The sequence below is a fragment of the Perognathus longimembris genome, chromosome 16 (genome assembly GCF_023159225.1).
Source record: "Perognathus longimembris pacificus isolate PPM17 chromosome 16, ASM2315922v1, whole genome shotgun sequence".
NCBI lineage: Eukaryota > Metazoa > Chordata > Mammalia > Rodentia > Heteromyidae > Perognathus > Perognathus longimembris.
In genome coordinates this window covers 15,762,799-15,774,527 of record NC_063176.1, presented here as the reverse complement: position 1 = coordinate 15,774,527, position 11,729 = coordinate 15,762,799, and the positions used below count along the sequence as shown (strand labels likewise).

At 40.3% G+C, this 11,729-nt stretch overlaps 1 protein-coding gene across 3 annotated transcripts in view; it reads right to left on the bottom strand.

Annotated features, from left to right (window-relative positions):
• Window positions 1-1,650: 1,650 nt before the first annotated feature.
• The window catches only part of Abcg2 (ATP binding cassette subfamily G member 2 (Junior blood group)), a 103,754-nt gene continuing 93,675 nt past the window's right edge, over window positions 1,651-11,729 (bottom strand). For all 3 annotated transcript variants that reach the window (XM_048364661.1, XM_048364660.1, XM_048364659.1), the window contains exons 10-16: window positions 11,100-11,182; window positions 8,534-8,623; window positions 7,266-7,390; window positions 6,199-6,353; window positions 4,332-4,421; window positions 3,444-3,535; window positions 1,651-1,859 (exon numbers count right to left, since the gene is read on the bottom strand). In XM_048364661.1, coding sequence (XP_048220618.1) covers window positions 1,712-1,859; window positions 3,444-3,535; window positions 4,332-4,421; window positions 6,199-6,353; window positions 7,266-7,390; window positions 8,534-8,623; window positions 11,100-11,182 — 783 coding nt within the window. In that variant the 3' untranslated portion in view covers window positions 1,651-1,711. The remainder of the gene's footprint in view (window positions 1,860-3,443; window positions 3,536-4,331; window positions 4,422-6,198; window positions 6,354-7,265; window positions 7,391-8,533; window positions 8,624-11,099; window positions 11,183-11,729) is intronic.

Here is an 11,729-nt window from a genome sequence, read left to right as displayed (position 1 = left end):
TTGAAAATAACAACAAAAATGATATATCACTTGTTTCCATAACTTGGAGTGTCATTTGTTTCTTAGCAAAATTAAATGAAAAGACATAAAATGTGACCAATATACAAAAGGAAGGTAATATAAAAGAATATATTTGGACATTAGCTTACAAAATTTAAAAATAGGCATTACATTTTCTGGCTATTTTTGTTTATTATTTGATATATTTTTCTTTCTGTGTATAACAAGTACGTATGAAAGAAACTGTGAGTAAATAGCTGTGAGTAAAGGTCAATGAATATACTCAAAATAAAAAAAATAGACTTTGAAGTTCACACATCAAGCATGAAAAATAGTATTTTATAATTTGTGTCATAATGACAAATTAGTTCTTATGAGGCATTTATGGCTCATGCCTATAATTCTAGCTACTCAGGATGCTAGTTTGAAGCCAGTTTAGGCAGAAAATTTCACAGGACTTCATCTCTAATTAGCAAACAGAAAGCCTGGGTGGAAGCCTGGCTCAACTAGTAGAGGGCTAGCTGACCAAGTAGAAATCCCTGTGTTCAAACCCAGTAGTGTTCCACCATAAAATACAAAGTTATTACCCCAGAATGATGTTGCACTAATCTGACAAGGCACTTACTAAGAGGCTAGTCATTTATGACACATAAATCAAAGTCCTGATGATTGCCTAAACTCTTTAATTTCTGACAGTATTTGCTTTTAAAAGATGGAGTAGGAAATGGAGCTGTGGCTCAAGTGGTAGAGAGCTAGCCTTAAGCCAAAGCAGCTTAGTACATCCCCCCAGACCCTGAGTTCAAGCCCCAGGACTGGTGCGCGCGCGCACACACACACACACACACACACACACACACACACACACACACACACAGAGAAATGTGTTTTCCTGAAGCAGATCCTGCCCCCCCCCAAAAAAAATGAGTGGAAGCTTGATGGACTATGAACTGAATATGCAACTTAATAAACAACAATATCCCAAGGTTGATGCATAGGTTTTGACCAATGGATCTTAGAACATAAAATGTTAACAGTAAGGAAATCTGAACAAAGGACACATGGGCCTTTTTGTACTAACTTTGCAACTTTCCTGTTGATTTACAGTACCTGAGAATTAAAAGCATATTTAAAAATGACAGGGAGACAAGTATGTACCCCTGTCCCTAAAACCATGAAATTGGGCTGAATTGATGCTCTGATAATTGCAAGAGAGAGGAAATGGCAAAGGTCCATCCAGGAACAGCCCCTGAAGTCAGAAGAAGCAGTGACTAGAGGGTGGTGATGAGGGGCTTCCAGGTCTATTGATAGGGTGGGATTTCTGGACTGGGGGATGATGCACTGGTGTCTTTATTTTATGGAAATCTGCCAAACTGTACTTTATGCTACATTGCCCTCAACTAATAAGGCAAGTATTGCTGGTAAATACTTCCCTATTGTGGCAACGATTAGAATGAAGATGTAAATAAATTGTGCAAGTGTATGAGGGAGGTGGTAAAGCTAAGACTACATTATTAAACTATAATATATTTATATGTGTGACTGACTTGCCATGATGTAAGCTATGTTTCTGTTAAAGTAATCTTATTGAACCACAGTGTGCTGGTGGCTGAGCAGAAGACGCCAACAAAAATGCTTCACTGGATACTCGCGATAAGTCAAAGTAATCTTTTTTTTTTTTAATATGAAGGGACTTCATAGACATTAAAAGTATTTAAGAATATTTTTTAAGAAATAACAATTTTAGATAGGCAATTGTGAGGAAGATAATCATCATGCAAGCCAACGCCAAGTGATTTTTCCACAAGCCCCACGGTGAGATCTCGATGCCCTGACTGATCAAGTAGTCTTCGCCACTGCATCTGAAAATCAGTACAAAAAAAACCCAGAAGTCAGTCCCAGCTTCTATCAAATTTTCCTCTGAATAGTCATTGTTCCTTTGTTAAAGAACACTACTGGTAAACCAGATCATTAATAATTATCCCTTCGTGGGCCATAGGCCCTTGCCAAGATCTTCTGGGCTGTGTGATTCTGCTCACCCACAACACAGCCATCCCAAGCACAGAGGCTGCATTGGACACTAGGCACAGAGGGAGCGAGGCTTCCTGACAGGCACATTCTGTGGCTAAGACTGCCATGAGCATGGCGGACACTCGGTTACAAGATGTTACCAGCAGCCCAGGAATGAGATTACACCCTAGACAGCAGCCAGAGCAGAGAGGACAGGGTAGCCCTGCCAATGCTAGAAAAGCACCTAATAATAAAGCTGTTTGGTGCAGCCCTAATTAGTGCCCGCTATCTTCCTGGGTAGCACTTGGGATTGAGCAGTTCCAAGGACAGCCATGCTATTAAGAGTCATTTTCTCCTCCTTTTTGGAGAAGGGGTTTATGGGAACATGAGGCCAGTTGGGGCTTCTCTTTGTCTCATTCCACTTTTTTGTCTACTTTCTCCTGACCAGGAGGCTGGCAGGGAATTTCTGTTCCAAAAAATTCACCGAGATCAAATCAGTGAGCGTGGACAGGATAGCAAAGGCCCTTCCTTCCAGAGGGCTACCCTGTCTGTGACTCAACAGAGAAGCTGGCTGTATTTTTATTTATTTATGTACTATTTGAACATCCAGGATTTAGAATACCAACATTTGCTTTTTCTCTTTTCACTTATGTATTGATCACAACCATTTAAAAAAAACCATCAGAGAAATATTAATACGTTTAAACAAAATCCCCCGATTCTATTAGCCCCTGACATTTGTTTCAATGACATTTTGTATAAATAAAAATTCTTTCTCAACTTCCTGAAATAGTTCTTTCTCTGTGTGTGTGTTGGGGGGGGGGGGTGGGTACTGGCACTTGATCTGAAGACCTGGGCACTGTCCTCTAGCTTTTTCACCCAAGGCTGGTGCTCTACCACTTGAGCCACAGCTCGAACTCCGTTGTTTTTTTTCTGGGTAATTGGAGATAAGTGTCTCACAGACTTTACTACCTGAGCTGGCTTTGAATGAACATTCTCAGACCCCAGCCTCCTGAGTAACTAGGATAAGTGAGCCACCTGCATCAAGCTGAAAATGTGTTTCTTACACACACACACACACACACACACTCCCTCTTTCTCTCTCTGTCTCTCTCTCTCTCTCTCTGGAGTGGTGGCTCATGCTTGTAATCCTAGATACACAGGAGGATCTCAGCTGTGGCTGAGATCAAACATCAAAAAGTCTTTTAAAAAGCCCAAACATGTAACTCATAGGAAATTTTTCCACATTTAACACAAGTCTCACTGTAACAGAACAGATGTTATACAACATGTTCACATGCATTAGTGCACAATTCCCTTTCTAGATAGAAAGACACAGGCTCAGAAAATGACATATACCAACTCTGCTTCCTGTAGCCTTCTACATCACCCCATGATAAGTAGCAACCCCATTGGGACATTGAATGCATACTTACATTGTATAGTCATTATTACAGGTGCCATTGTTCTGTGTTGTATTTAGTCCTGGACAGAAGTTCTGTCCCATAAATTCATTATGCTGCAAAGCCTGTGACACAAAATGGACCAGGGAAAGGTAAATAGTTTTAACTTCCCAAAAGTTTCCAAGGAATAACTCAGTTATTGTCTCTAGTTCTACCTTGTTATTTCTAAAAACATACCAACTTTCATCTCCACACTGTCTGTACCTCATCAAAGCAGCTAGGGTTATTTTCCCTAACAATTCAGAGGCCCAGGGTTGGGATGTTTCTTACACTGGCCGAGAGGAGAGGCCTCTGCTAGATGTGTACAAAGTTCTCTTCTTCCTCCCAACCTATCATACATCCCTATAAACACTAAACATGAGATGATGCTGTATATGGTCAACTTGAGGAAACATTTGTACATGCTTGTTTTCAACAAGTGTAGTTAGAATTACGAGACTTAGAAATTCAGTCAATTGTGTAAAGACACAGTATTCTTTGGAGGTGATTAACTTTCAAAAGACTTGTATTTCTTCTAACTTCTCTTTTGATAGAAACTGCATCATTCTCTCATGTATTTCCTTTGACCGGAAACACAATAATATGTTTTTCATTAATCAGTCTTTCCCATTTACAATGAAATTTCTCCCCACTTCCCTTCCCCCCCCTTCCAAAACAACAGTGTAACCAAGGGAAGCTCCACATGAGCCCCTGACCTTGTGCTAAACAAAGCTTAAAGGAAATCCTCCATTCCTCCTGGAAGGAGACCACTGGAATGGAGACATTCTCACGCAAGGCAGGGGAAATGATAGATACAGCAAGGCTTTAGTCTGGATGTTCCCAGAAGGGGATCCAGGCCCAGGGATCAGGAGGACTGCTTACCGTAAAGCCGTATTTAGGAATGCTGAAGTACTGAAGCCACGACAGCCAAGATGCAATGGTTCTGAGATTCACCAAGAGACCAGAAAAAATCTACAAAATTAAAAGGTACGCATCAGAACCAGCCCAGCAATTACATGAGAAATTCCAAACAAGACCCTCTTCAAGAATCCTACATGTAGAAAGGTTCATATGCATGTATTTGTTACATGTATGATGGTAGCACACACGTTCCTCAGCCGGCTGACACACAGGAAGATCATGAGTTCAAGTCCAGGCTGGGCTACATAGCAACATTCTGCCTCCAACACACAAGCTAAAATCTTAAGATACATGTCTCTTATTTTTCAAATATCACCCAATTTGAAAACAACCCATTCATACCCTTTACATTTTTTGTTTTGTTTTTATTTTTTATAATCATTAGGTAGCTGTACAAAAGAGTTACCATTCAACAAAACAGTTTGTTTTGTTTTTTATTTTTTATAATCATTAGGTAGCTGTACAAAAGAGTTACTATTCAACAAAGCAGTTTGTGAATATAATGTATCTTGATCAGTGTCACTCCTTTCATTGTTCTCTCCCATTTTCCCAATTCCATCCCTTTCCTCATGTTTCTGAATTTTGCAGGATATACATTAAGTAAAATTAAGTTTGAAGTAAAATTGACAAAAATTTTATATAACTAGTATTAGATAGGTACATAGGAAAGGATTGTGGAGGAAAATACAGACAATTGGTGAATGGAATAATGACTAAAATATATGGAAGGTCTTTGTTCCAAATCAGCAGCTTTTCTCTAAGTTTAAAATGGTGTCAAAAATAAAAGCCACAGGGGCTGAGGATATGGCCTAGTGGCAAAAAGTGCCTGCCTCGGATACACGAGGACCTAGGTTCGATTCCCCAGCACCACATATACAGAAAAACGGCCAGAAGCGGCGCTGTGGCTCAAGTGGCAGAGTGCTAGCCTTGAGCAGGAAGAAGCCAGGGACAGTGCTCAGGCCCTGAGTCCAAGGCCCAGGACTGGCAAAAATAAATAAATAAATAAAAATAAAAAAAATAAAAGCTACAGTACATCAGTTTGACAATAAAAATTTGAAAAAAAAACTAATTAGATGAAAAGATAAAAAAAATAAATAAAAGCTACAAAATGAATTGTATTGCCATTTATTTGAATAAATACTATTATTACAATTGTATTTATTACACATTGAAACTTAGGTACAATTTATTTTGTAGATTTTTTATTTTGACACAATTTACTTATATACCTTCAACTCAACTAATTGTGAGTCTTTTGGTGATAGGTTTTTAAAATATGGCCAGTATCTTCATGTAAAGCTGTTCATGGAAATGGCAAGAACTTCTCAAGAAGAATAGACATCTACACAGTTCACATAAGATGGGAGCTAGCTAGTACTAATTGAACTAGGGTGTGAAAAATGGTATTGCTGGGCTTGTGCATACATTTTCACTTGAGCTAACCCTGGCTAGCCCCCAGAAGAGTAGGGACTCCAGCTGTACCATCTGCCATAGCTAAACAGCTTGCAGTTGTCCTATCACCAGCACCAACCAATCAAACCTCTCATTTTTTTTAAGTTCCAAAGTGTCTCAATATGTCACCAAGAATTAAAATCCCATTAGTAAAAATTTGTTAATGAAGTTATATTGTCTATATTAAATAATAGCAAAGCAGGTTGGATAAGGGCTGTGAGGAAAACTCATACCTCCTCTAAAATAACGTATATTTTAGCACCTATAAACACACAACCCCACATATAGACTCCCCAAGAAAGTATTACAGGACAGGTGACTATCTTGAAGGAACAAGGGGAAAATTCCATCTTGGAGAAGCACAGCTCCTACTTACCATCATAAACACAAAAGATAGGGTCATGAGAAGCGTGGCTACAGACACCACACTCTGACCGGCTGCGATGGCCAGCGACATGGAGCTGGCTGTGTAAGCCACCAATACTAGGGTGAACATCATGATGAAGAAAGCGTCCACCGAGGGTCTCAGTCCTTAGGAAAAAAAAGAAGAGATCAACCCAGCTGTCTACGTCACCAAAGCTAGATGTTATATAAATAACAGTACAATAATTGGAGAAAGTAATATCATCATTTCACAGTCCAATGCCTCTGGGTCACATTGGTTCCCTCTATGGAACTGCATCAAGTTGTCATCCATTTTCTTTCTCAGAAAATTTGTGCTCCTTTATGTGTAATGATGAACACATTCTGTGATGCTGAGCTACAGGCAACATGACTGGCCCAAATTCTACGGTCTCCTCTCACAGGAAACTTAGAAGTAGAAACTTTTATTTGTCCACTTATGTGCACACCACTCAAAAATTGCTGCACTCCCTTCACGAGGAGGCTAGCCAGGAATACATGAGCTCCTAGTGTTTTTAATGCCTGGGAGACGGGAGGGGTGCATGCAAACCACGGTAGTCCTAGACAAGCATCTAACTCTAGGATGGGAAACAGGGATTAAATAAGCCTCTTAAAACATTTCACAAATGATAATGGGCTCTTGGGTCATTCCAGTCAGAATTCTGATATCTAGATTCCATGCATAATTCTATAATGTAGAAATATAACTTCTATCGGTGATTCTCATTCTATAGTGATGTGTCAAAGCAGGTATTTGTGGCAGGGTTGGGGGTAAGCTGGTGGGTATAAAGGGAATTTAAAGCAGTGAGCTTGGGGTGAGGCTCAAAAGAATCCATCTCTATATAACAAAAAATATTTTTATGAAATCAATAAGCCCCCAAACCTTTGCCATTAGATATTAATTTTTCAAATCTCTCTTTAGATATCTCAGTATATCAGTATATCAGTCGGGAGATACAAAGAAAGGTAAATAAGAATACACATAGAGAAATTAAGTACACTTTCTTTCCAAGAATAAAGGCACAACCTTGGGTTACTTACCTAACATGAAGTACAGTAGGCAAGTAAATATAATACTTGGCAACAGTCTCATGGGAAATAAATCAGAAAACAATTTCCCAAAGAAATAAGATGACACTCTGTAGTATCCACTGACAAATTCATGTCTACAGAAAAAATACACATACATGATGAGTTCCCGAATTCACAGAGCAGATGAGATTCTTGTTGTAGACTTTTGCAGTCCTAAGGGCCTAACAGGGTAGCTTCCCACACCCCGGGTTGACCTCTATGTTCATCACCCTCTCAGGTGCCAGCATCCTGGGCACCAGCTCTCACTCTCTCTCTCTCTCCTCACAGACCTCCCTTGTATACCTTTCACCCAGAACTCCCCATGCAGTGAAGCAGGGTCTGCAGCAAATCCACCATCCTCAGAGAATACTTCTCCTATGCTGTGGCTCTGCAGGGGTCGGCTGCACAGCTAACGGAGGCTTTGCCCCTCCCTACTTCTGGCTACAAAGGAGAAGCTACCGCTCTCCAAATCACCCCAATGCACTGCAGGTCCCTAGACCCTTTTCACTGCAGCTACTCTAATATGATAACTTCTTCCTTCAATGAGCCCACCTCCAAAGAACAGTTTTACCAGCTATGAAATCCTAATCCTTGATCTCTCTGACGTATTCCTCTAGTCATTAGTACTCTTCTAGCAGTACTGTCATTTCCTCTTCCTCTATATTTTCCTTGGCAAGTAAACATAGACACAGCTCTTCCATTTTTGCAAAAACACCAGTGACAATTTCACTGTAATGCCTCCCTCTGGCTCTTTCTACTCCTCTATCCACCAACGGTTAAACTTGCTCCATTCTTTCTCAACTTGACCTCCTCACCTCCAATTTGCTGTTAATCCACTGCTTAGTCTCTACCAAATGCCTCAAGCTCTGACAAAAGCAAAGGATGCTCTCCAACCCCTTTACTGCTTTTTCCTCAGCAGCTTAGGGACTGGTAAACTACACCCCCAAATTGAGATTCCTTTTCTTTGGTAGCTAGTGTCATGATCTTTCTTTCCACTTGCTCAGATTAGTTGACTTCCATTAATAATGGGAATCACTATCATTTTGAAAAGTTTGCATGCACTAAAATATACATAATTTACATACACAATACACATACATTATGTACACACAAATGTACTTATTATAAATAGAGAAAAGAAAAATACCGGTAATTCCCGGTATGGCATCCTTGGTTAACACAGGATGTGCCCAGTTTGGTAGTCATGTTGCCCCGCCCCAGAACTGGAAGCTACTCACATAAAGAGCTTCTTCTCAACAACAAAGAGCTCCACAGCGGATATGCTGCTGAAACACTGGTTGGTAGTCAGGAAGAACAGGACCCCAGCTCTGCCAGGACAACACAGGTGCAGTCAGCTCAATATGCCCATGTTAGATTTTCTAACCAAAGAACGCATTCCACAAAGCACACACCATTCAATAGATCTGGTTAATACAGAACTGGAAGCATGGCCCTTTGACGTCTCTGCCCCATCTCTGCGTCTCCACAGTGGTCTTGATGTGACCCCCATACTATAACACATTGTAAAACTGTATGGTTGGAGCTTGTGATGAACTGAATTATGTTCCTTTAAAATTCGGTTGCTGAGCTGGGTGCTGGTGGCTCACACCCATAATCCTAGCTACTCGGGGAGTTGAGATCTGAGGATCACAGTTTGAAGCCAGCCCAGGCAGAAAAGTCCCATGAAACTGTTATTTCCAGTTAACCCCTTAAAAACTGGAAGTGGTACTATAGTGGTAGAGTGCTAGCCTTGAGCACAAAGAGGCTCAGGGATGGTGCCAAGGCCTGGAGTTCAAGACTCACAACCAACAACAGCAACCAAAGATTCTATGCTGAAGCCTTACAATGAATTTGTGTACTTGGAGATAAAGCCTTTTGGAGGTAATGAAGTTTAGATGAATTTTTGAGTAGTCCCCAGGAATGGTATGAGTGCCCCAAAAGAGGAAGAAACAGCAGAGTAGCCTCTGCCATGAAAGGGAGTAGCTTCAAAGGCTGCTTGTTATTTTCAGTACCGTATTGTGCAATGTATGGCAAAGGGAATTAAAAAAAAAAACCTTTATTCTTCCTGTCTCATTGACATTCGGTACCCTTTGGCCATCAGCTCAACTCCCCCATCTCCTTGGGTTCTAGAATCATCTGTTACCCTCTGCTTTTAAAAATTCAGTTGTTAGCTACAGCTCACGTGGTAGAATGTGAGCCTTGAGCATACAAGCTCAACAACAGCACCTAGATAGCTGCTTTATTAAGTGTATGCGTAATATTTCTACTGCAGTAAACCCAAGTCCATTTCTAACATTTTGTGCATCATAAATACCAAATTAGAACATAAACATTAAAAAAAGAATTCAGTTGTTTTATGTTCATGATGTTTCTTTCTGTGTCTCACTTTACTTACAATACTGGTTCTTTAATGCCATCCATGTTGTCACTGATAACAAAATTTATTTTTTAAGACAAAGCTGTGACCCTCTGTGTTTATATATCACATTTTCCTTAGGGATTCACCTGATCACGGACATTTCCAGTAACTATATAACTTGGCTACTGTGACTTACTGTTCACAATGAACATGGTAGTGCAGATCTCTCTGCCACAAAGTGATTCTGAATATTTTGCACAAGCATCCAGAAGTGAAATTATTGCCGCTGCTTATCTTGTCAACACTCTTTTTCCCCCTAAGGTTTGGCTCTTATTTCAACCCCATGAGCCTTCTGAAGGTTTTTAAAATTCCCCCTCCCTGTTATTTCTTTGATGACCTTGCTGCTCACTCAATAATGCATTATTCAGCCCCATGTGTTTGAATATTTTTGTAGTTTCAATTGTTGTTGTCCATTAGAATATAGGAAATTCTTTCAATTTTATTTGTTAAGACTTGTTTTGTACCCTAAAATATGATTCTTCTGGAAAAGGTTCCAATATTTCATTCAGCATTGTAAAGCTGCTGGATGGAATTTTTTTAAATTATTGTTACTGTAAAGATGATGTACAGTGGGCTGGGGATATGGCCTAATGGCAAGAGTGCCTGCCTCGTATACATGAGGCCCTGGGTTCAATTCCCCAGCACCACATATACAGAAAACAGCCAGAAGGGGCGCTGTGGCTCAAGTGGCAGAGTGCTAGCCTTGAGCGGGAAGAAGCCAGGGACAGTGCTCAGGCCCTGAGTCCAAGCCCCAGGACTGGCCAAAAAAAAAAAAAAGATAATGTACAGTGAGTTACAGTTATAGTTATACAAGTCAGGTGGTGAGTACATTTCTTTTGGGACAATGCTCCTGCTTCCCTTCCTCCCAGTTTTTCCCTCATGTCCCGCACAAGCTGTATAATTCATTTCCAACATGGTGTCTAGTGAGCACCACGGCTGCATTTGTTCACCCTGTGTCCCCCCCCCCACTTTCTGTGGCTCCCCAGCCCCCTCAAAAACAGATAAACAAAAAGACAAAAAGCAAAGAAAACAATGACAAAGAAAGATCCCATTGTTTCCATTTCCTGGAGTTAATTTTGATAATTTTTTTTTTACATTTATATTCCATCTATGAGAGAAAACACATGCCATTTGTCTCTCAGTTTGGCTGACCTCACTTAACATGATTTCTTTTAGCTCATGGGTGGAACAATCTTAGTAGATGTTCATAATCTTGAACAAGATACCAACATCATTTCCACCTCAAGATCCAAATTTGCCTCCTCTGCCTGTAGTGTAGCCTGCTCTACTTCTTTTCCATAATAAACTTTCTATGTTTCTCTTGTACAGTACTGAGCTGTGTCTGCTTTCTTTCCTTTATGGAGAAAGAAATCAAATGTACTTACCTATTCTGAATTCCAGAAGGATCATTTGTTAGCCCAAAGTAAATGGCACCAATTATAAGTCCCAGTATGATTGTGACAATTACCTTTTCAAAAAGAAAAATTAAAAAAAGCTTTAGTTAGAGGTGTGTGTATGTGTGTGTGTATGTGTGTGTATGTGTGTGTGTGTGTGCGCGCACACGTGCATGAGCACCGGTTGTGGGGTTTGAATTAGTGCCTGGTCACTGTCCCTGAGCAATTCAGCTCAAGGCTAGCACTTTACCACTTGAGCCACAGCTCTACTTTCAGTTTTCTGGTGATTAGTTGGAGTTAAGAGTCTCATGGACTTTCCTGCCCAGCCTGGCTTTGATCCTCAATACTCAAATCTTAGTCTCCTGAGTAGCTAGGATTACAGGCTTGAACCACCAGTGCCTGGCAAGAGGTACAATTTTTATATATCATTTATTATTTTATGATATAGGATTGGCTACATAATCAGACATCGCCATTAAGATGGTCTCTATTTTGTCACTGTACTGGGATTTGAATTCAAAGCTTTGCACTTGCTAGGTAGGCATTCCACCATGAGAGCAATTCATCCAGTGGATCTCTTTGTTGAGACACATACTTTAAATGGCTTGGCCAAAATCCCCA